We start from the raw sequence: 22,896 nt of genomic DNA, 5'->3' as shown, positions 1-22,896 counted from the left end.
ACGCGAACCGCCCGCCCTGCAGGCGAGCAGGCAGGATTCCCATGCCAACCCACGGCCCACGTAAGTGGAAGGCCAGCCCCACCGCAGCCGATCAGACGCCCCACCCGGCGTGTGTGCCAAGTGCCCATACACGTTGCAGAGTGTGCTCAGCACAGGGCACCTGGATGTTAGCCAGCTTCCCCCGCCACCGATGCCAGCAGGCCGGCAGATTTACAGGCCCTCCACCACCCCCAGCACCCGGGGCGCCCACCGCAGAAAAGCCGTGCAGCAGAAGCAAAAGGCCAAAAGCCGCCCCCCACACGCCAACCCACACCCACAACAGCAGAGAACCCCCCCAGGGGTCCCGGAAGGCACCCGGCGGCGCTCTCCGCAGCCCCGCCAGGTCGCAGCACACCAGCCTTAAGCCACCAGGTGCAAGCCGCCAGGACTCCAGCCCAGCCAGCAGGAGTTCCAGCCACCATTGGGATGTGGTGAGATTATCTCTATATTTCCAATTGAGTATTATCATTTTCTTGGCAATTGTTAAGGCGATCAAAATGGGTTGGTGGTATTTAAGTGGTGGGTCGACTGAGGAGAGGTCACCAAGAAGACATATAGATAGGAAGACTGGAATGCTGCGACCCAGAAGGGTTGATAGCTTCTTGGTGATGTTGGTCCAGAATGCTAGGATAGGTGGGCAGAGCCAGAAGGCATGAAAGTAGTCATCTCTGGTATTAAGGGAACAGTGAGAGCAAATGTCTTCATCCACAAAACCCATTTTGAGCATTTTGTGTTTTTCGTGATATGAGCTCTGTGCAGAATCTTATATTTGATGAGTTGCATTTTGGAGTTGCGAGTCATAGAAAAGGTGTTGTTGCAAATACAATAAGCTCCCACAGGTTGATATTGGTGGGACCAGCATGGTCTCTTTCCAATTCCATTGTAGGTAAAGATAAAGTGTCAACTGTTTTTAATAAAAGTTGATATGCGTGAGATGTTGGGGGATGGTAGCTTAGGAGGTAGAGCTGGTGGTCTAGTGATCTAAAGGTTGCTGGTTCAATCCCAGGCTCTTCCTGCTAGCATGCTGTAGTGTTCTTGAGCAAGACACTTAACCCCTAATTGCTCCTGATGGCTGCGTCCGTCGGTGTTTGAATTATTGTAAGTCGCTTTGGATAAAAGCATCTGCTAAATGTAATGTTCAATCATTGGAGGTGGTTGTAGGATGTTGTTCGTCAATTTGATTTTAACATTTAGAGACTGCTGTAATTGAAGGAATTGAAGGAAGCCGGGCCACCGATATTATACCTTTGGGTCAAGGTTGGGAAGGATAGAAGCAAATTGTTTTCAAAAATGTGTTCCAGGTGAGTAATTCCTTGTCTTTTCCATGACCTGAAGATTATTTGTCTGTTTTTAACCAGAAAATCTGGGTTGTGCCAGATTGGCGTGAATTTGTTTGGAGTTAGAGTGTGACCACTGAGTTTGAATAATTTCCACCAGGCTGACAGAGTTGTTGCGATAAATGGGTTTTTAAAGACCTTATGTTTCCTTATTGATTTAGTAAGGAATGGTAGATCAGATAATGATAAGTGCTGACATTCTGTTTGTTCAATGTCTCATCATCCATGGGCCAATTGTTGCTCTGGTTGTAACCATTTAATTATAAATTGAAAATGGCTTGCTATCATAATATCTAAAGTTTGGGGCTGCTAGGCCTCCACAGTCTTTGTTTTTCTGTAGTGTTGTTAATTTAATTCTCCGTTTCTTGTATTTCCAATAAGATTTATTGACTATTGAGTCTAGAGTATTAAACCAATGTACTGTTGGTTGCACTGGGATCATTATATATACATAGTTTGCTTTTGGAAGTATATTCATTTTCACTGCTGCTATCCTACCAATTAGTGAGATGGTGAGGTGTCTTGGGATGTGTGGCGTCCCAAACAGCCCCATCGTATAAGATAATTACTAAGAGACGGTGCCAGGGGTCCCGAGAGAGAGAGCACATCACCAGGGGTCCTGGTAAGAAAGGAAGTGAAATGTGACCTGTGACCTATGTAGGGGAACCAAATGGTAAATGTTGTCTTTCGGCCAGTATAAAAGACCCGCGCGAGTTGCATTCGACAGAGAATCCTTCCGGCTTGGTTCTCTCCCAGACCGTCCATGGCAAGTCTGGTCTGATGCTGTTCTTTTGTAATAAATCCATGATTTTACTCAAGTCAGCGTCAGCGGTCTCTCCTTCTTCATCAACACATCAAATTCATCAAGAAACTGCAAAGTGGCGTCACAAACTAGGATCTGCTGGGCCTCACCTGCCGATGCTGCCTGCTCCAGCAAATTACCACTCGCAGAGTGAGTGTTACCTCACAAAATTGAGCTGTGTGTGGTTTTTGAAGTGGTAGTATTTTGGGCAGATACGCTGCACTAACAAGAGCAAAACTGTGCGGAGATGGAGATGATGTGTTGATGTGTGAAGTGAGTTTCCGTCTAAATTGGGGTTTATTAAGTTGTAAAAGACGTAAATAAGGGGAATAAGAGAATAATGAATGAAGAAAGAAAGAATTCAGTTGAAATAGAGAATAGAGACGAGAGAAATAAAAGATGAAGTTAAAAGTAAAAGATAAAGGCTTAAAAGATGTGGAAAAAGTAGAAGTAAAAAGTAATTGTAGAATGGCAGAACTAGTAGCCAAAAGTTATTTAAATAACCATGCAAGATTAATGGATACAGGGCCCGTAACTCCTTAAAAAGTAAGACATGTGTACATTAAATGCTGCGTGAAAGTTGGCCCAATGAAAATATTATATAATCAAATCTAGGTAGGAAAAACAGAGGAAATAACCGTGGCCAGGGGAATTGACTCAAAATAAAATTATATGAATGAAGATGAAAAAGGATGAAAAGTGAAAAAGAGATAAAAGTTAAAAGTCTTAAGTAAGATGAAAAGTGAAAAAGAGATAAAAGTTAAAAGTCTAAAGTAAGATGAAAAAGATGAAAAGTGAAAAAGAGATAAAAGTTAAAAGCCTAAAGTAAAATGAAAAAGATGAAAAGTGAAGTAAAAAGAGTAACAAAATAAAGGCTAAAAGGATGAAAAATAAAGTTTGAGAAAAAAATGGGGAAAAGCAGCGCTAAACCAGCCTAAGAGAATAAATGTATGCTGAAAGAATCTGATTAAGAAGATCATTTGTTAAAAGTCTGGCCAAAGTGAAAATCTTGATGAAATTAGAAAAGTATACATGAGTCGACGTTAAAGTATAAAGTCAAGCGCTGTTGAAGTTTTTGGAGAATTTGATGTACTGTTGGTCAGATGTCTTTTGCCTGTTGAGGTGTGAGTGTGCCTGTGCCTGTGTGTGTGTGTGCCGCAGCTAAAGAGATGTGAAGAGATTTGTGTATTGTTCGTGTATATGTGTAAATGATATATAGAATACATGGGTTATTAAATAGGTATACATATGTGGTGAGCAGTTAAATAATACATAAAAGAAACATTTCTTGCCCCTTTAGTGATAAATATACATGAGCCTGTTTATGGACTTTGTAAAACTGATGATAAATATATATGAGCCTTTTTCTTCACAGGACATTTGATAAATATATTTGAGCCTTTTTCTTTTAAAGGACGTTTTATACATTTGACAAAGGATATGAACCTTCACAGGACTTTATATATTTGATAACAAAATGAGCCTTCTTGAGAGAAGGACTAGAATCACCAGAAACAGACTGCCTACACATGCATGTACACATTCAACGAAGTAACGCACACACAAAGACGTTCCCGGAACCGGAAGATGTACTGGTAGCAGGTATAGTTAGTCAGGTTAATTCCTGCCTGTCGCACTCCCTGATTTTGGAAACGGATCAGCCAGGGTTTGACACTTTAATGAGGGAGGCTAGGGGAAGTGGCTCCACCGCATGAGGGATACCAATGTGCAGATCACCCATTGGTACCTGGCTCTTCAGCTATTTAAGTTCAAGGTGATCCATAAGCGGTGCAGTTGGTGGTGGCCAACTTCCTCTCCGCACCGGGGGGGGATAGCTCCCCGGCCTAAGTCAGCCGGTGGGGGTACGTGACAGACAAGGGCTGCAAGTGACTGGGCTGGCTTGGCTCCGTAGTGGCACAGCTGTACCGGGTTTGCCTGATCTGCCTCTTTAGTGCTGATTGGTCAGATCCGACTGGGACAGTTTTATTATATGTTGTACTGTCTTTTCAGTGGGAATCACACGGTGCAGAACGCGGAAACGCCTGCGGACCAGAGTGCGACCACGAGAGCGTGACTCGCAGACACTGATCATTCCTTTCATTTTATGTTCCGATTTTGCCAGCAAGCATTTTTGTTATGTTTATTTATAAAACCCTCACCATGCCGGCACTTCACTCACAGAAGGACTCCTTCTTCCTCCCTAAACCAGTACATGGTGGTGGAGACTCCCACACACCATTGTCCCTGTGCCAAAGAAACCTTCCATCACCCGCCTGAACGACCCACCCGGTAACATTGAACTCAATCAACTTGAAGTCCCTGAGCGGCTAGTCAGAGACCACATCCGCTCCACCCTTCCTGAAACCTTGGACGTCTTTCAATTGTTAGGACCAGGGCTAAGGGGGGCTCCAACGCACAACACAGAGACAGCTGGCAGACGAGGTTTAACAAAGGCACTTTATTGTGAGTCACTGGCATAACAAAGGGTGAGAGTCAGTTGGGCAGGATCCGGTGGACAGGTCCTGAAAGGCGGGACCGCTGGACGGGACAAGGCCAGACAGGGCAGGGATGAGGAAGGAGGGATCCAGGTTCCGGACGGGGTGACAGGAAGCCAGGCTCGGCGAGGCAGGACGGAAATGGTGAGTTCAATTAGCAGACGATCTGGCGATGAGCGAATGGAAGGCCAGGGAATAGGTACTGCAGGCTTTGATGAGGGATTGAACTCAGGTCTGTGGGGAGGTGCAGGAGGAAGGAGCGTCAGAGGGGACCAGGAAGGGGTTAACGCCAGGCGACCTGTCCATGATAAAGAGACGAGTGGCCCCTAGTGGGGCTAGAAGGCTGTGGGCGTGACATCAATTTGCATACCACCCCAACAGATCTACAGACGATGCCATTGCCCTGACAGTACACACCATAAGGCAAACACATACCTGGGGATTCTGTTTGTAGATTATAGTTCAGCGTTCAATACTATTGTGCCTGCTAAGCTTGTTCCCAAGCTCAGGATCCTGGGTCTTATCACCTCCCTTTGCAACTGGATATTGGACTTTCTGACGGGTAGACTCCAGGTGGTGAGAATGGGTAACTGCACCTCCTGTCCCCAGAGCCCTCAGGCCTGCTGTGGTGTGTGGATGGGAGGGCTTTAGCAGCGACACCTGACGCTCGTTGGTTAGGCTAACGAGCAGCAGGTTTAAAAACCCCCTCCACATACACACACTCAGGAGATGAGCCCTGTCATGACATGTTCCATCTGCTCCTGGCTAATTCCACCTAGCCTCCTCTCTGCAGAAAACTGAGGTCTACAACCCATCGTTGTCTGTGTCTCTGTGCCAGTGTGCCCTGGAAACGGCATTTGGGTGGCGTGGGGTGGCGAAACTGAACTGCCGAAGACGCCCTGGAGCCACCAGTGGGTCAACGGGCAGCCCCAGCACCAACCCTCTCCCGACAAGCAGCAGCACCTAGTGGTCCGGTGGAGAAGCAGCCGCAGCAATCACCATGGGTAACCGTCTGCAGCCAGCTCCTCCACCCAGCAGCCACCGCCAGGTTAGGGGGTGCCCTGGAAACGCCACTTAAATGGCATGTGGCATATTGAACTGCCACAGCTCCATACTCAGTCCCCTTCTGTATGCCCTGTTCGCGCATGACTGTGTGGCCACCTGCAGCTCCAGCATCATCCCCAAGTTTGTAGACTACACAACCATCCTGGATCTCATCTCCAACAACAATGAGACCGCCTACAGAGAGGAGATTAGTGTCTTGTAATATGGTGCCAGGGCAACAACCTCTCTCTCAATGTCTGCAAGACCAAGGAGATTATTGTGAATTTCAGGAAGCAGCAGGAGTGGGGTCATGCCCCCATACACGTCTATCTAGCTGAAGTGGAGAGGTTCTCCTGCTTCAAGTTCCTCGGTGTGTTCATCAAAGACGACCTGGTACAGCAGCTTCTCCACTGCTGATCGCAAGGCCCTCCAGAGGGTCATAAAGACATCGGAGTGCATCATGGGTTGCCATCTCCCCTCCGTGCAAGGCATCTACCATACAGAATTCATTCGGAATGCACAGGAAATCATAAAAGACTACAGCCACCCAGGCTATTGGCTGTTCACATTAATACCGTCTGGAAGATGTTACTGGAGCATTCGAGAAGAGACTACCAGACTTATTATCCCCAGGCCGTCAGGCTTTTTATCCAGCAATGCTAATCTGCTGATTATATTTCTGCATATGCTCTGGTCACTTCAAACTACATTCCCTGGAACTGCTGCTTGTGTTGTTTTTATTATTTTATGTATTTGCCGCATTTGCCTATTTCTGCTCGTTTTGCCCTCATTTTCTGATTGTTTTTAACAATGTATCTTCTTTCAGCCATCTACATATTATTACATAATTTAGCAGACACTTTGTCCAAAGCAACTTACTCATACACCGATTGACATTGTAACGGTGTGGTTAGGACCCAATTGCAGCACAAAGACAGGCAGGGATATTTGGTAATGTCTTTTATTTGTAGAGCAGACGGAAGACAGGCAGGGGGCAGGCAGGATACATCGTCGGGGACAGGCAGGTTCGATAACGAGGAATGCAGACAGAAGACAGGCGGAGGGGCAGGCAGGATACGTGGTCGGAGCGAGGCAGAGTCGGTAGCGGGGAATCAGTCCGGAGAACGCTGGCGAGTCTGGTGCAAGCATCAAAGACAAACTGGCAATGGGTGACTGGTGAGAGAGGCTTATATAGGGGTTGGATTACAGATCGGGAACAGCTGTGTGCGCAAGTGAATGGAGTTGGATTAATGGGACAGGTCAGGAGAGGGAGGGGAAGTAGAAGAAGGCGGAGATCATGACAGACATAGTCAAGTGTATGTTGCTCAAGGACAAGACAGTACGCTAGCAAGAGGAGCTGGGGATCAAACCGGCAACCTTTGGGTTACTAGACGACCCACTCCACGTCCTGAGAAGTTGTTGTGGTTTGGCTGATGGGCAACAGGGGGTCACACATTACAAGATCTTTCACCAGGATGAATCCCCAACGAGTGTGTCGGGTCTCCAAACTCCATTTTGTCACGACAACACAGGCGAGAAGTGACACCGGAAATTACACAATACCATGGGCGGGACAGGATTATCTAGATCTAAATCTAGAGAAGGAAAGTAAGATCGGTATGCTTCATGTTTCTGGCTGCTGCTCTACTGCAATCCTGTCTAACCTTTTCGACTCCTCCCCTCCCCCTCGCTCCGTGTCTGCTCTCATTGGCTGTAGCTTGTTGAGCCACTCCCGAGTTGAGACCAACATGACCAGATACTTGCTTGAGATCTCGCCAGGCATCTGCGAGCCATTGGCAAGCGCTCGGCAAGCTGTGAGCAGTTCACACCACACACTCGTTGCTCTAATTTGCCTCCGATCTGGGGCTTTACTTGGCGATCTCCAAAAGTCTGTCAGCAAGTGGAAAATCAGGCCATAATCACGTAGTCTGAACTCTGCATTAAGTGACTTTTAGAACGAATGAAGAATGGCAAAGACTAATTGCTCTATACAAGTATGTGCATTGCATACTGAATTAAAACTTTGTACAATGCTGCAATACTGTTAACAGTTCCCAACTCTGAAGTGCTTCTTTCTGAAAAAGAGATAATTAAATAATGGGAGGAAAAAATGAAGAATGAAAAAAATACAGTAACAATTATGTCCTTAAAGGACTGGTACACTCGTGAAAATAACATGGCCGCTATCACTTATTTCTTCATTCTTTTTGGGTTGTAAACAAAGCCCTGCAACTGATCCAAGCCACTCCTTTTCAAGGCACTGACTCTATTCTGAGATGAGAAAGCCCCACTTCCTCAGAAGAAGTGGAATATGGGCCTAGTCTAATAGTTATTACAGGTCCTACAGATCTCACAGCCCTGGAGCCAGTGGTGCCGCTGGGTGCTCCAGTGGAGGTAGTGGGGCCTCTAGGTACTCTGGTAGAGATATTTGGGCCTGTGGGTGCTCTAGTGGGGGTAGTGGGGCCTCTGGGTGCTCCAGTGAGGGTAGTGTCTTCACTGCAGTCTTCTTGCCTTACCGTACAGTTGTCCAGTAGAATACTGATGACTTTTGACTGATGACCATTGGACTCCAGGATATCTTTTAGCTCCAGTATAAGGGCTGATGCATTGGTGATATTAACTTTTCTGCTTGCTAGATGTGTAAACATTTTGGCCAGATCATCATCATAAAAGCAAACAAGGACATTGAGAATTTTGTCCATGTTCAGGCTCGTAGCTTCATCAACATTCAGTGAAAACATTCTTTTACACACTTTTTTTTAGCTTGTCAGATAAACCTTGCCTGAACTCTGGAGCAATGCCATGGGCATTTAAATAGCTGGCATGTTGATTTGAAATTGACAGTTCTGTCAAAGCAGTTTTGTCTTTTTGATCACAAACACGGTCGGCCATTGATGCCAAAGCACCAGTGGTAACTGTAACCAAGTGCCTAATGGCATCCTGTCTCCACCAGTTTCCTCTATTCATGTCCATCGCCATTTGTCCTTAACCTCCTGTCTCAACTAAGGCCGTATCTTCACCAGGTTCATAAGCTGCGTTGCCATTTTTGAGCCGTACTGCAAGTGGAATGCTAACACCATATCTGCGCTACAGGGATAGACAGTAGCTTGCGGTTCATTAGATAGGAAGGAATTGCGTTGTGTTACTCTCATACCATTTGAAGGTGAAATACCACTTTGTGTCGCTGAACATGATTGGATAAACCCCATCCAAAACCAAAGCCCCAAACCCTAAGTGGAGTGAGTTTTTATTTTTTTCCTCAAGAATAGTTTGTGAATCTAAAATAGCCTGTGAGAGAAAATGCAGATGATCAATGCTGTTTCTGTGTTTCATATGTCTTATATATGACAATAGTGGTGTGTGTGGTGAGCTTTAGCAGATATTAACATTTCACTGCGTATATTAATGAATCTTAAGTTGCTGGAAAAGGTGTGTTGGTTTATTGATGTAACTTTGGTAAAGGTGAGGAGTATGATGAGTTTTTGTTTTCAGAAGTGTTTTTTGTGCTTTGTTAATAGAATTTAATCGCAAAGCATTCCAAATTGATAAAACTAATCAAATACAAATTGGGAAAAATTGCTTATAAAAATAATTTTGTGATGTCACGGAAAGCAGATATGATGCATGCCAACAGGAGGAATCCATTCGTTTTTGGTTTATAAAGTTGGAGTTATTTATTTTCTGTTCTTTGTTTTGTGTTATTGCATCAAAGTGATCTGCTGGTTAATATAATCTTTTATCTGTCCCACAGTGGGGAAGTTTGCAGTATTACAGCAGTCACAGATTGGCACAATAGCATGAAGCATTAGTAAATTGGTAATTCTAAATTAAAGGACATAATAAACTAACGAACAGTATAGATTATACATTACATTAAATAAATACATTAAATAAAAATATTGCATGCGTAAACTGTCAGTTTTAGTGTGAAATACAGTAATGTTTGTGTGTTCAAATCCTTACTGGTTTCTTTTTTGGTAAGGCTGGTAATTGTTGAAGTATAATCGAAACAGCATTTTTTTTTTCTCACTCTAAAACTGATCTCGACTAGACATTGAATTAGGTAGCTGTTGATATACAGTATAAAACTTGCCAAGTAGGGTAACAAAGAGGGACATTTTTTTGGTTAGGAGTTATGGGTTCGCTTACTAATGGTTTTTAATTTGGCCATTCCAAACTTTAAGTGTTAATTTGGAAATATCTTCTTTCTCTATGAGATAACATTGCTATGTTATTATCACAAGATTTGCATATAGAGCGGCAGGTACGTGCAGGCGAGGAGGGGATCCTATGGACCGCACGGTGTCCTTATCAGGCGTGCTTTTTGTTTTAATTTTAATTAATGGGTATCGAAGTAGCGGATTGTCTGGGAAAGATATATTCATGAGGAATTCCTCATGAACCTCGGCCACCTGCGACGTGCCCACAGCGCAGTGCAGATCACGGGCGCCCCAACGGGGCGCCTCCTCTAAGTGATCAGCGGCTCCGCTGTGCTTGCCCAGAACAGCAAAATGCTTAGAATCAGATCAGGGGGTCCATGTGACTTTTCTTCTTTTTGAGCACCTGCCGAAAGTTTCTGTTCGGACTGTAGAGGGAAAGTAGACCCGATCACCAGTGGTTACTGGACAGCTCTGAGAGCCCCCGTCCCCTCTCTCCCTCTTCCTCTCTCTCGCTCCATTTTCAGGACACGGTAAACTGCGCCAACACCGTTTCAATTCCCGGATGTTTCCTCGCGAAAAAACAACAACCAAACAAACAAAAGTCTGTCATCAATGTCAATCGCGATCAATGGAATCAATCTTCGATAATGGAGTCGATCGCCGATTTATGATTTAATCGTAAATCTGCCGAATGGCTGCACATTAATTCACATTTTTCCTGACTCCAACAGATATCAACTTCAAGGACTGACTATCTACTTGCTGCCTAATATATTCCACCCCTTGAAAGGTGCCGTTGGAACGAGATGAGCAATGTGATTCACTTCACCTGTCAGCGGTTTTAATGTTGTGGCTGATGAGTGTATTTTATCACACATTAATGCAATTGGGCTCTTTGGATTGATCAGAATCCCAGCTTTGTAGCCACACATTTCAACAATTCAATGACTGTTTAGTTACCACAATGTGCACAAATAGCGAAAATAAAAAAAAGCAAAGCTAACATTTTCAGTTTGTTTTTTTTCGGACTTTAAAGCTAAGATACCCTATGTAGTTGTGATATGTCAGGCATAACTGTAAAGGTGAGACTCCTGCGATTCTAATGAACCCAATTTCATTCAGATATCTTGATGTGAAAGGTCAAGAGGCCCGTTCAAATATGGTCATGCACATTTCCTTTTGTCAAAAAAGATCGCCGTCTTTGGAGCTATGTTATGCCCGCTTCTCGGCGAGGTATCATAAGATGGTTTACAGCTACGGATTCATCTGGAAGCCTCATTTCCTCTAATACCGGAAGCTTACTGGAAGCCTAAAAACTGAGCCTGTGACTTGCAAGAGCTTGTCCAACAAAAAATAGGCTTAGGGGCTTGGGGGCCCCCTGGTGGCCGTGGGGGCCCTTTGCAACCGCATAGCCTGCAAACAGCCCTGCCTGCGGTAGACATTTAAGATTTTAGTATCTGTCTCGAAATAATGGTATTGTGTCATCTCTAGTTTTCCTAATAGACAATCATGGGCACATCATAGAAAAAAACTCATAAATTAATCTAATAATTGTTGATGCTCTAAGTATTATTGATGAAATAGAGAATTCCTTCCATGTACTTTTTTAAATTGTCTGTTGGCCCAGTGAACTTATAGCATCGTTAGAAGATTATTAAATTAGCAATGTTTCTTATTGACCATACTGTACCTTGACCATTCCAACCCTTGATTTGAATCACAAAGTTGTTAATGACATGCTATCGTATAGGAACCTGCTTGGGAGGTGAATGGAAAAGGTTTTGGTTGAAATGTGAAAACCTGAACTCAAAATCGAATTTGCCGAAAGCAGTGCTGAAAGTGTGGCTTTAAACAGATCCCAGAATGCAGAGAACAGCCAGTTAACCTGTTATTTCAGAGCGTTTATGGCCTATTTCCGTCTAGTTGTGTTTGAGGGTTTACAACCTTCATGTCTAACACCGTCACACACAAATACCGTGATAGCAATGGACTACATACTAACTGTGTTCGAATGAGAGCCTTGTTAAAAAAAAGACACTCTTTCATATTTGTGAAACCTACTGTCTATTTGTGAAAGCAGACAGAAATATGTATATATTTTTTCCCATGGCTATAACAATTCTCAAGGGTCGTTCGTTTTCATCGAGACCTGTTCTCATGTGGTCGGCCATGTAAGGACGCAGAAATCCAAATTCTGTTTTCACAAATAGACAAAAGGTCTCCCAATTCTGAAACTTGTAAATCTTCTCTGGGGACCACATGGTCAAACTGCATTGTATTTTTGTTTATTTTAGATAGAGATTTAAAACAGTGACATTAGTCAAAATGGATCAAGTGTGACATGGTTGAAAAAAAATATCGGCAGTCGTCCACTCAACATTTCTAGTATTGTTTTGAGCAATCGCGAGTTGAAATTTGAATGTCTGATGAATATTGAATATCAAGCTGTCTTTGTCACATCAAATATACATTTTTTGAGTCACGAGTCACGCATTCAAATCGAGCCCTGTAGCGAATCCTCTACCGACGAATAGAAAATAATGACTGAGGATTAGATTAATGTGAAACAATTATATAATTCATATTGAATGTGTCTGGTTTATACTTTCAATTCTACTTAAACAAATAATTTTGGCCAAATTAAGTCATTCTCGTGAGAATTCCATTTACAACTCAGGGTCAACCGATTCTTCTGACTTGTTACACCAACTGAATTAAATGAACAAAGAGTTGGAACAATGTAACAAATCTTCTTACACATGACTTGTAAAGAGCCCAATCACCTAAAAGAGCCGGACTATCCATAGCTATTATACACACACAATTCTGAGTCAGTCAATTTATCTTGAAAGAAAAAAAATCTGAGGTCACACACCACTGTCCTATCAAGGCCCAGATTTCATGGGTGGTCAATTTGGTGCTCTAGCAGTAAGTGAAGACAAACGCTTTTTGTCAATAATCAGTGAAACATCAGCAATCATCTATGTATCTATTTATTTATTTATTCCATTAAACAATGTCTTAAACATACATTTCAAGGCTTTAGCGTAAAAATCCAAAAGTCCATGTGCTTTTGTAAATGATAAAGTAAAGGGAGCAAAAGTAACATCACATAATTCTTACACTTGTATATTTAAATGATCTATAATCCATACATACGTATATTACATCAAAAGGGAGCCTCTTAATGATGTACATTTCTATGAAAATGGCTGAGCTCAGAGCTTACATAGTTCGCACAAGCGTACTTGAATAATTATCTGCATATTTAATCTCCATACTCTTTATTGACAATGTTAAACATTGGCTTTTGTACTTAATTAAACTTTTATATTTTAAGTGTAGACATTGGCTGACAAAAATACACAACAATATTTTATACTATGCTATGTATCTATTCATTCATTTGTTAAATTTTACAATATGTCTTAAAAATTAATTTCATGGCTTTAGTGTTAAAAACCTAAAGGCCATGTGCTTGTGTTAATGATACAATAATTGATGCATATAGGTCTTTTGTGGCACTGTTAATTTAAAAAAAGGATTGTAGGAAGCAACAGGAACATCACATAATTCTTACACTTGTATATTGAAATCATTATCCATAATCCATACACATACAATAATACAGGAAAATGGAGCCTCTTATTGATGCACTTTTCTGTACAAATGGAGATGATCATATTAGTGGCTTACTTAGCTCCCGCAAGCAAACTTTCATAATTATCTGCATACTTTTTTCCATACTTTGTATTGGCATGTTAAACATTGGCTTTTGTACTTTATTAAACTTTTATACTTTAAGCGTAGACTATGACTTACAGAAAATACACATTTCAATATTTTAGGTTTATTATAATTTTTTAAAGTATATTTTAAGCACCAGTATTCAATATTTAAATTCAGAATAAAAAGTTAAACTCAAAATTAATGTATAGAAGTCTTTATAGATTGCTATGTCACACACAGGTTTCTGAAAAGATGGTTTGAAGCCACTAGTTTCAGCTGGCAGTGAGCATTAGCTGGCTGGACTGAATGAGAGACCTGTCAATCAAGGCAACTATGCCCAAAATATACCTGCCACTTCAGTTTAAACAAAACTACCTAGAGAAGAAGGTACCGTATACAGTATATAAATGCCTGTACATTCCTTTTAAAAGCAGTATTCTAAGATTTATGTCATGTGCTGACAGGATTGAGGTTATGCACTCACTGCTCATTTTCATATTTAATATCATAGGCCACAGGTCCCTCCATGCTGAATCCAAGATAAAACGATACTTCCTCCTGACTTCCTCCACTGCGAATACCACCCAAGTAAATGGGACGCACCTGTATTCTAAGATCGCTACCGCAATTAACATAAATTTCACGGTTTTCCGTCTTACCCTTAACTCGCAGCAACATCCTTTGGACCTCAGGGTCTTTCCACACAGCACCGGTCTGCCAGAGAAGGTATGGCTTGCATGGCTGGCTCTGACCACTCGAAGCGGATATTTGATTTGAAGCACAGGCTTGATCAATCTTTCCCTTGGAAACTATTCTTTTCAGTCCAGTATTGTGTCCAAGGAAGAAGTGTGTAATGGGCATTCTTGCTGGCATCATGTGGGAGAAGCGACGATGAAAGGATTTCTTGGTCAATGTGATGTAGCTACTGATGTTCTGGAAGGCTGCTTGGTGCTCAAACTTTCTGTGTTTTGTAGGCCACATCAGTACCATGAAGAGGAAGTACAACTCTGTCACATTTGAATTAGTCCCTTCTTGTTGTAGTGCCTCATTGAGAAGTGAGACCAGTTGGCCATATTTTTTCAACAGTTTAGAATTTGGATTGATGCTGTGCAGAACAATATTGGCCAGGATGAAGTTGATCCTGTCTGATGTGGTTTTATGGGGGGAATTGTTGATGAGAAATTCCCATTTGCGGAGAATTATCTCCATTTCAAGGCCATTCTTCTCATTTAAATAATGCAAGAGTCCCGCAAATGAGTCGGCACGTTTTATTTCCAGGTAGTCTCTCTGATCTGCTATTTGCTGTGCAAGACTTAGTTTGGGGTAACAAGCTTTTTCAGATTCCTTCTCTTTACTGGAAGTGCAGAATATCTCGATGTACCGTTTAAAGCACTGTGACAACTTTATTTTGTTTCTATCATCTGTTGTGTCCCTCTCCCTCAGTGACCTTGGCTTCAGGTATGTGAAGTATTCCTCAAAAACACCAAAAATCTTCTTGAGTCTTGGCTGCAGAGAGATCAGAAATGTCTCATTGTCTGTCAGGACTCGAATGAAGTGGTTGTTTGTTTCATTGCTATCGCCATGACAACTCTTAATTTTCCAGGTACCTTTGAGGAACTGTAGCATTGTGTCCTTTTTGTAACTATCACTGATCGTGAAAAGAGGAACAGCTTGAATTACCTTTAAAATGTTTAGGGTGACCTCTGCCTCTCCTGCATAGCCTGACATATTATATAACCTTTGCATGTTTCCGTCAAGAGGTTCATATGGATCTATCAACTTGTCCGTCTCGGCTAACTCCTGTGAGTTCCTGAATGCCTTTATGGCATTGGATGCTAATTTTAGGCACTTTTCAACCACTTCTGGGGTAAGGTGCTCAAGGCAATTGGTTTCATCTTTTAGCTGGCTCTTGTAGACTTGTCCAATTGTGTCTGCAATGTAGGAATTCGATTTCTTCTCAAGCGCATCCTTGGCCCACTTGAGGGACAATACATAGTTTTTGTCTTTAAGGTAGAAATGTCTTGCCAGTGCTTGTGGCAATGTTGCACTTCTGTTAAATCTTAATGATGCCCTCTGTAAGATCTGTTCCACTTTGTCTGGGCTCTCTTTTTCATATATTTGCTCAATCAAAGGAGAAAACAATGTGTTTTTGTCATCCCCCTTCTCCTTTTTGTAACGTTTGATTAACATACTTTGAATGTTTTGCTCTAGAAAGTCCTTTCCCATTAAGGATTTGTAGAGAATGTCACAGTGCAACATGTCAGTTGTAAGCTCACTACAAGAAAGCTTGTGTCTCTCGTTAAACACTTTGAGGCAGCTTTTGGCAATCATTTGGTGTAAGAACCGTACTGCTCGATAGGTGCCATGCTCCTCAACAGTGGAAATGATGAGCAACGTAGAATAAGGATTCATTTTTTCTTCAAGTTTTTCTGAATTCCAAAGGGAAAACCTTATGCCCACTAGCTCTTCACATAGAGAGAGTGACATGTAGGACCCATTTACAAAAGTATTCAGCAATGTTAGGAAGCAGATTAATCTACCTTGTTGGCTCCTGGGATCCAAATCTGTGAGAATGTTGTTCACCAGATTTTTGATGTATGTCTCACTGAAATTCATGGTCATGATCATGAAGGCGTAGAAGGTTTCAGGTTTGTCATGGTGGTCCTTAAGCTGTTCCAGCTTCTCGGCAAAAAGACTTTTCTCTTTGAGGGACAGCTTGTTGTTGAGGAACACATTTGCCACAAGGCTTTTTCTGGAGCTTTCAGTTGGGAACTGAGTCCTCTCACAGTTCAGTACTATGACCGTTGGATTGTTACGGCGATTTTTCTCACTAAGCACACTCAGGATACACTGCTTTAGGTCCTCCATGTTGTTCCAGTTGTCCACCAAGAGCAAGACAGGTGTGTAGACCGACTGCTCTTGGTTGCCACACGACAGCAAGTGTCTGACTTGAACTGCAACCTCGCTGTTCGGCACCATGTTGTTCTTCACAACAGCACATCTGAATGTATTCCTCAAATTCCAGAGAATATGCATTGCAAGAGTAGTCCCCCCACAGCCAGGGTGATGAAAGAGATTAACCATGACACATGGGGATGTGTAGCCCTCTGTTGGAGTGATCAGTCCGTAAAGCTCGCTGTATTTGTCTCGCTTGATAAACGGCAGGCAACCTGGCCTCTCTGAAAGATAAAAGTTCCACCATGTGACTTGACCGCCTCTGTAAAAGTCCTCCTCAATTTTGGTCTTAAACTCGTGAAAAGACTCATTTGCCTCAATTTCTGTGTTCTCACATTCATTTTCACTTAAGATGTTTAAAGCAGTCATCATACCCTCATCTTTCTTTGTCAGTAAGACTGGGCTGAAACCTGAGGAGGGCAGGTATCTCCTATAAGACTGTGTTTGGGGTTCTTTGAGCTTGTTGATGGTGCTGTTGATTTCATTAAGGCTCAGTTCATAGATGCATTTTCCAGTGATATCCACTTTGCAACGAGTCTCTATAAGTTGTCGCCAATTGTTGAAGACATCAGAGTCTTTGCATATACATAGCATATTATCGTGGCCTTCCATTGTGCGATATATTGCACAAAAGGTTTCTATAATAGGGCTTGAGATGTCAGTGACTGCAGAGTGAAGAATGAAGACCACCAATAATCCATCTCGGGAAAGCAGATTTGAATTGCAGAGGAATGAAACCATGTTGCTGATTCCTCCAGAGCGTATTTTAAGCCAATCGACAGGGTTTAGTGGTTTATTCATCTCAGTATCTTCATTAACCCGTCCATTGCAGAAGACCCAGCTCGTTTGTCTAAAGAGGTTCAGCTTTCCAATGAAAGCTGTAAAACTGTCCTGGGTGGTGTACATATGTGGATAGTGTATATTAGCGATGTTGTCCTTGCGGTAAAAACTGCACGTCCCATTTATATCAGACTCCGGGTCAAAATCGAGTACTGCAAATGGCTTCATATCTTTCAGAAAGCCTAGGTACTCCAGTTGGCTAGGGTGACATTTGTTGGTAATGACTATTAGTTGAATGTTTTCTAACATATCACTACCACGAGTTATCAGTTGTCTCAGCCTTTTCCCCTGGTGGCCTTGGGGGGCTTGGCTTCTATATCCCTCTTTGTTTTCTGCTGATTTGCGTGCTAATGCCCAGGAGATTATTTTGTCTGTTATGATTTTAATTTTCTGCTGGGTTGCACGAGGATTAGGATCTTCTAAGATGTTAATAGCTGTTGGGCCTTCACGCACAAACAGACATTCAGTCTTGCATTGCTCCTCATCTCCTGCTGTAGCAATTTTTAAAAATGTATAGAAAACCGTTTCTTGTGTCACAGAATGCGTTGGAACAACATCAACCTCAATGACCCATTTGTCAGAGGTTGTTCCATCAAGACACTGAATCTGAATGAATTTAGGAGGCCTGATGCATGTTTTTGCAACATTTACATGTTCCTCTTCAAAGTGCCACCTTAGATTCAATTCAAATGCCTCGCTATATTTAGCAAAAGAAGTTATCTCTTGTCCAATTACCCGACCACATTCCTGCGTCAGCTGGCTTTTCACACCAAAATGAATAGTGCCATTTGTGCGGGAATTCATGCAACTCGCAGCGAAAGAAAATACTGCAGTTGTGAATTTATATATAATTTCAATTTCACTGACCTTCTTTATGCTAGGCAAAATATGGTACTCATGCACCGGATCAAGAAGATTGCTTGGACCATCTGGAGGAGGGAGAATGTCATTTTCAGTGTACAAGAAAGATGGGTCCTTTAAGTCAAATGGCCGGGTAAGACGTATTGTCTTTGCTGGGTGTACAGCTGCTGTGTCCTCAGTAGTTGTGGTTGAGATTCTGGGAGGTTCTTTCTCTAGTTGGCCGTGGTCTGTTGTATTTTGGATGGAATTAATTTTATTTCTTAGTTCTTTCAGTAACAGCAGCGAAGGGCTTTGACTTTGGAATCCAGTCTCTGATGACCCAGTTTCCACATCTGTATAGTCATCGAGGCCTGCTGACACATTGTAATTGTGCACATTTCCTCTGAGCTCAGCTGCTCTGCCTGGTAATCTTGCACTCTTCTGGGACATCTCTGAAGGTCTCCTAAACCTCTCCACCTGGCGTACAATCTGGAGTGCGAGCGCGGGCGGAACACATAAATCGAATAGGTCCTGTTTTTCAAAGGAGGCCAAGGCAGCCCCTGTCATCTCTTTGTCATATAGGCTCTGCGCAATACTCAGTGGGATTTTTAGATGGATGATAAGCCACTCTTTCACAGTATGACTGGTCCAGTCCTCCATCATTTGTGGATATTCATCAACTTCTTTTCCTCTCTGCAAGCACATGGGTAAATCATTAGAGGAATATCCATTAAAGTGTTTGGGTGGCAAAAATATTAACAGTCAAATCTTAACTATATTTATAAGGTTTATAGGGTACAGTATTAAGCAGTATCGTGCCAGATAGAAATTCAATACAAAGATACAAAAACAAGCTTTAGTTTTAGTTTCAGTTTTACATCATATCAAATAAGGTTACCTATGCACACATCACTCTATCGTTTCCAATGACTCGTCATTTACCCCCTTACCGATAGTATGAACTGCTTGCAGCAACTTTGGATGTTGGATGGATAGCATCTTTGAGTTGTTTAGATGACTTAAGGTGAAACAACTGATTTTTGTCAACGTCTTATTTCACCTCGTTAAAATCTGTAGCTGGACCCATTTTACACATCTTCAATGCAAGTATACAGATGGTTGTCTTGGGTGCATGTAGTGCTGACTTAAGTAATTGTGAGACATTGTTATTATTGTCTCTCTCTCTGTACTCCAATACAATAGATTACACATTTTATAATTACTCTGAGATTAAAGTTCAGATTCTAAAATTTAGTTTGAGAGTATTTAAATCAATGTTGGGTGAACAATTTAAGATTAGAGTATAGCATTTTAATGCTTACTATCGCTATTTTTGGGACTCAAAAGTAATTGGACAGATAAAGATTAACTTAAATAGTTGCCATATTTAATATTTGGCTGCAAATCCTTTACAGTTAAGTCTGATGATGCTCTGCCATGCGTGTATCCCATCTTCAGATCTTCCTTGTTTTTCCCTCTACACTATTTCGCCAGGGCAGTAGTAAGCATATTGCAGTTAGGCTTCACCCTCAAGGATTCTGATTGGTTTACTTATTCAAGCTCAAGTTCAAGTTCAAGAGATTATTTGTCACATACATATACTGTACATACGCCTGGATGATAATCTGTCTTGCTTTTCTTCTGCATGACAGACTGACAAAGCAATATTAATATGCACCTCATGCTATCGCCACAATTTGAAAAAGCTGTGTGTGGGCATGCCAAGTGTCTGACAAACAGGAATAAGGGAGTCCATAGTAGTAGGCACCTTCGGAGAATCAAAATAAGGAATCAATATATACAAATTACTTTGTTCTCGTATAATCAAACCACTTGCTCAGGATTCCTAAAAGGAACTGGTGGACGATATCCAACACTAATGACACATACACTGATGTTAAATGGTGTTGATTATGTATTTCTCTGGCACTAATACTGTTCCATAGTAATTCCACTGTTCGTGTCCCCTCGCTTTTTACTCTTGAGGAACTCCCAAGATAACATACCGGTGTTGCTTGTGTCCCATCAACAGACAGTTGAGTTTCGTCTGGTCTCACATTCCTGCACACAGTGTAATTCAAAAGTCCAGTTAGAATGGAATATTTGTTGTATGTTTTTTACTGCAAGAAAGAGAGACAGCTATGGGGTTGACTGCATATGAAAAAAAAAACATCTTTTCATATGAAAAGAAAACATATTTCCATATACAGTCAACCCCATAGCTGTTGAAATCATATATGTAAAGTAACTGTATGAAACTTTACCTTTACCTTTTGTTGACAACATTTACATTCACTTTTGAGATTACGATATGATATAATATACAGTATCTTTGGCACTCTTTCATGCGGCCTCTGTAGAATGTTTTTTTTATATGTGAAGTTGTATTTTGGCTACAATACCACAGTATTGAAGTCAAGAACACCCAAAGTCAGACTAAGTCGTGTCCCAATTTTTTTGGAGGTGGCGGTGAGGTCAAATCTGAGGGGAGAATTCTCTGAGAATAGCTTGTAATAGCATCATGAATTGCGCATCAATTGCTTCAGCGCCGTCTTAGCGTCCGATTCACAAAATATATTACATTTTGCTGCTGGGTGCAATTTGCCCTTGTTTTGCATCTGGTTTCAATTATCCATGTGGCACAGTGTGGCTTTACACCAAGAACACAGTAGGCAGGACAATGGCAGAGAGAATGAGAAAAATGGATACCAATGGCTCTGCGGACACGACACGGTACGTTCACACAGCGGTTTTTTGTTTCATAAAATAGGAAAACGTAGAAAATGTAATGAATGTAAAATGAAAAAAATGTTAATTTTTGTTTTGTTTTGGAAAATAAAGAACAGGGAAAGCCCAAATGCGTAACAGGGAGCGAGCAGAGCGTGACGTTCAGTTGAAATATCCCTGAAGAACGGCATTTTTAAAATTGCGATCGTTCTTGGATGATGCAGTGTGGACACAAATAAACCGTCATTCCTCCAATGGTTCTTAGAACTTCCTGCGGTACAAATACAACTTTCTTTAATGAATATTGTTTCCGTGGTTTTGAAAAAACGCAGCACCAGCTTTGAACACTGAGACTACAGTATACATGCGGCCACTAAACTTTTATGGCAAGTGCAAGCGGTAAGTATTTATAGTACACAATGAGCCAAGTCATCTGTCAATAAGGATTAATGGTTTAAAAAATTGGAATTTGAAAAAGATTAAAACATATTTAAGATTAACACATTTACTATTTATCCAAAAGTAAATGGATATTTGGCATAATTTTTGGTGTTGAAAAAATATATTTCTTGTCCTGGCGAACTGATGGTGTCTCTCTGTTGTTCCCAAATACATTTTCTATCTTTCCCGGGACGACAGGACGCCGTTAGTCTCGCGCCCTGCTCAGGTTGTCTGTCTACCTAGGTTGTCTGTGAACACTATGCAGTACAAGTGGCTGGCGCAAGTCACTGGACAGGAATGATTTCCGAGAGACAAAGCTTGGACCTCGGTCCTTCAGTTGATGATGTCACTGTAGTTTTTTGATGAATTTGATGTGTTGATGAAGAAGAAGTGACCGCTGACACTGACTTGAGTAAAATAATAGATTTATTACAAAAGAACAGCATCAGACCAGACTTGCCTAGGACGTCCAGGAGAGAAGCGAGCCAGATGGATTCTCTGTCAGATGAAACTCGGGCAGGTGCTTTTATGCTTAACCAGAGACAACGTTGACCATCTGATTCCCCTACATAGGTCACCGTTCACATTTTCACCTCCCTTCTCACCGGGACCCCTGACAATGGGCTCTCTCTCTCCCTCTCTTGAGACCCCTGGCACCGTCTGTTAATAATTATCTTATACAATGGGTACTGTCTTGGGATGCCACACATTCCAAGACACCTCATCACAAAGAGGCCTGCTCCACAAACAAATTAAATTCCGACAGTTTTTCACAAATTTCTTAAGACATCTAAAATGTCCCTGTTGTAATGAGACCTCAACCATGTCTGTGTATTCTGTCGTTGTCGTGTTTGAGATACTTTTTAGCCTGAAAAATGCATAGAAGACAAATAAAACCATGCCGAGCAATAACAATAGGCGGGCTGGACCCCTAATAATAATGTGAAAATATCATTTACAGATAAATGCGCTTCAATTTCACCAGCTCTATGAAGATGATAGATAGGCAAATATTACCATCACTCTCGGCAGATGGTAATATTTTCATGCTAACTGCATGTGGCTACTAGTGCTGTTGTTTGTGAATTAGAAGTTTTTTGCAATGAGGCTCATTTGCATAGAAAGGGGCAAATTTTGCACCAAATGTATGAATAATACCTAATTCAAAAATGCGCAAGTGGCAGCGTAGTTAGCGATGCATTCACCCTTTCCGGGTGCTTTGGGAATTAGACATTTTTCTGTTTTTTGTGCGGGTTTAGCAGCCGCAAAAGCCACGCAATCCTTTTGTGAGACTTTCTGGTCGTGGGTTCAACTCAAACTTGAGTCAAGCCGGACACCAGGACAACAATGCAAGTCAATTTGAATACCATGACTGAATACTGTGTACATTATTTTCCTTTCATTTGAGAAACCAAAGTTAAAAAAGTTAGCTTACCCTTTAATTCATCTAAATTAATTTTTGATATTCATTTCAAATAAGTTAACGT

The 22,896-nt window shown here is 41.8% G+C and overlaps 1 protein-coding gene across 1 annotated transcript; it reads right to left on the bottom strand.

Annotated features, from left to right (window-relative positions):
* Positions 1-12,921: 12,921 nt before the first annotated feature.
* Positions 12,922-18,808, bottom strand: LOC307229554 (sterile alpha motif domain-containing protein 9-like; the record flags this gene model as incomplete). Its single annotated transcript, XM_079999554.1, has 1 exon — positions 12,922-18,808. One exon carries the CDS (start codon positions 18,806-18,808, stop codon positions 14,087-14,089), a length of 4,722 nt encoding a protein of 1,573 aa, XP_079855680.1. The 3' UTR covers positions 12,922-14,086.
* Between the last annotated feature and the right edge of the window lie 4,088 nt (positions 18,809-22,896).

The sequence above is a fragment of the Zeus faber genome (assembly GCF_960531495.2).
Source record: "Zeus faber genome assembly, chromosome: 4".
Classification (NCBI taxonomy): Eukaryota; Metazoa; Chordata; class Actinopteri; order Zeiformes; family Zeidae; genus Zeus; species Zeus faber.
This window is presented reverse-complemented; position numbering and strand designations above follow the sequence as displayed.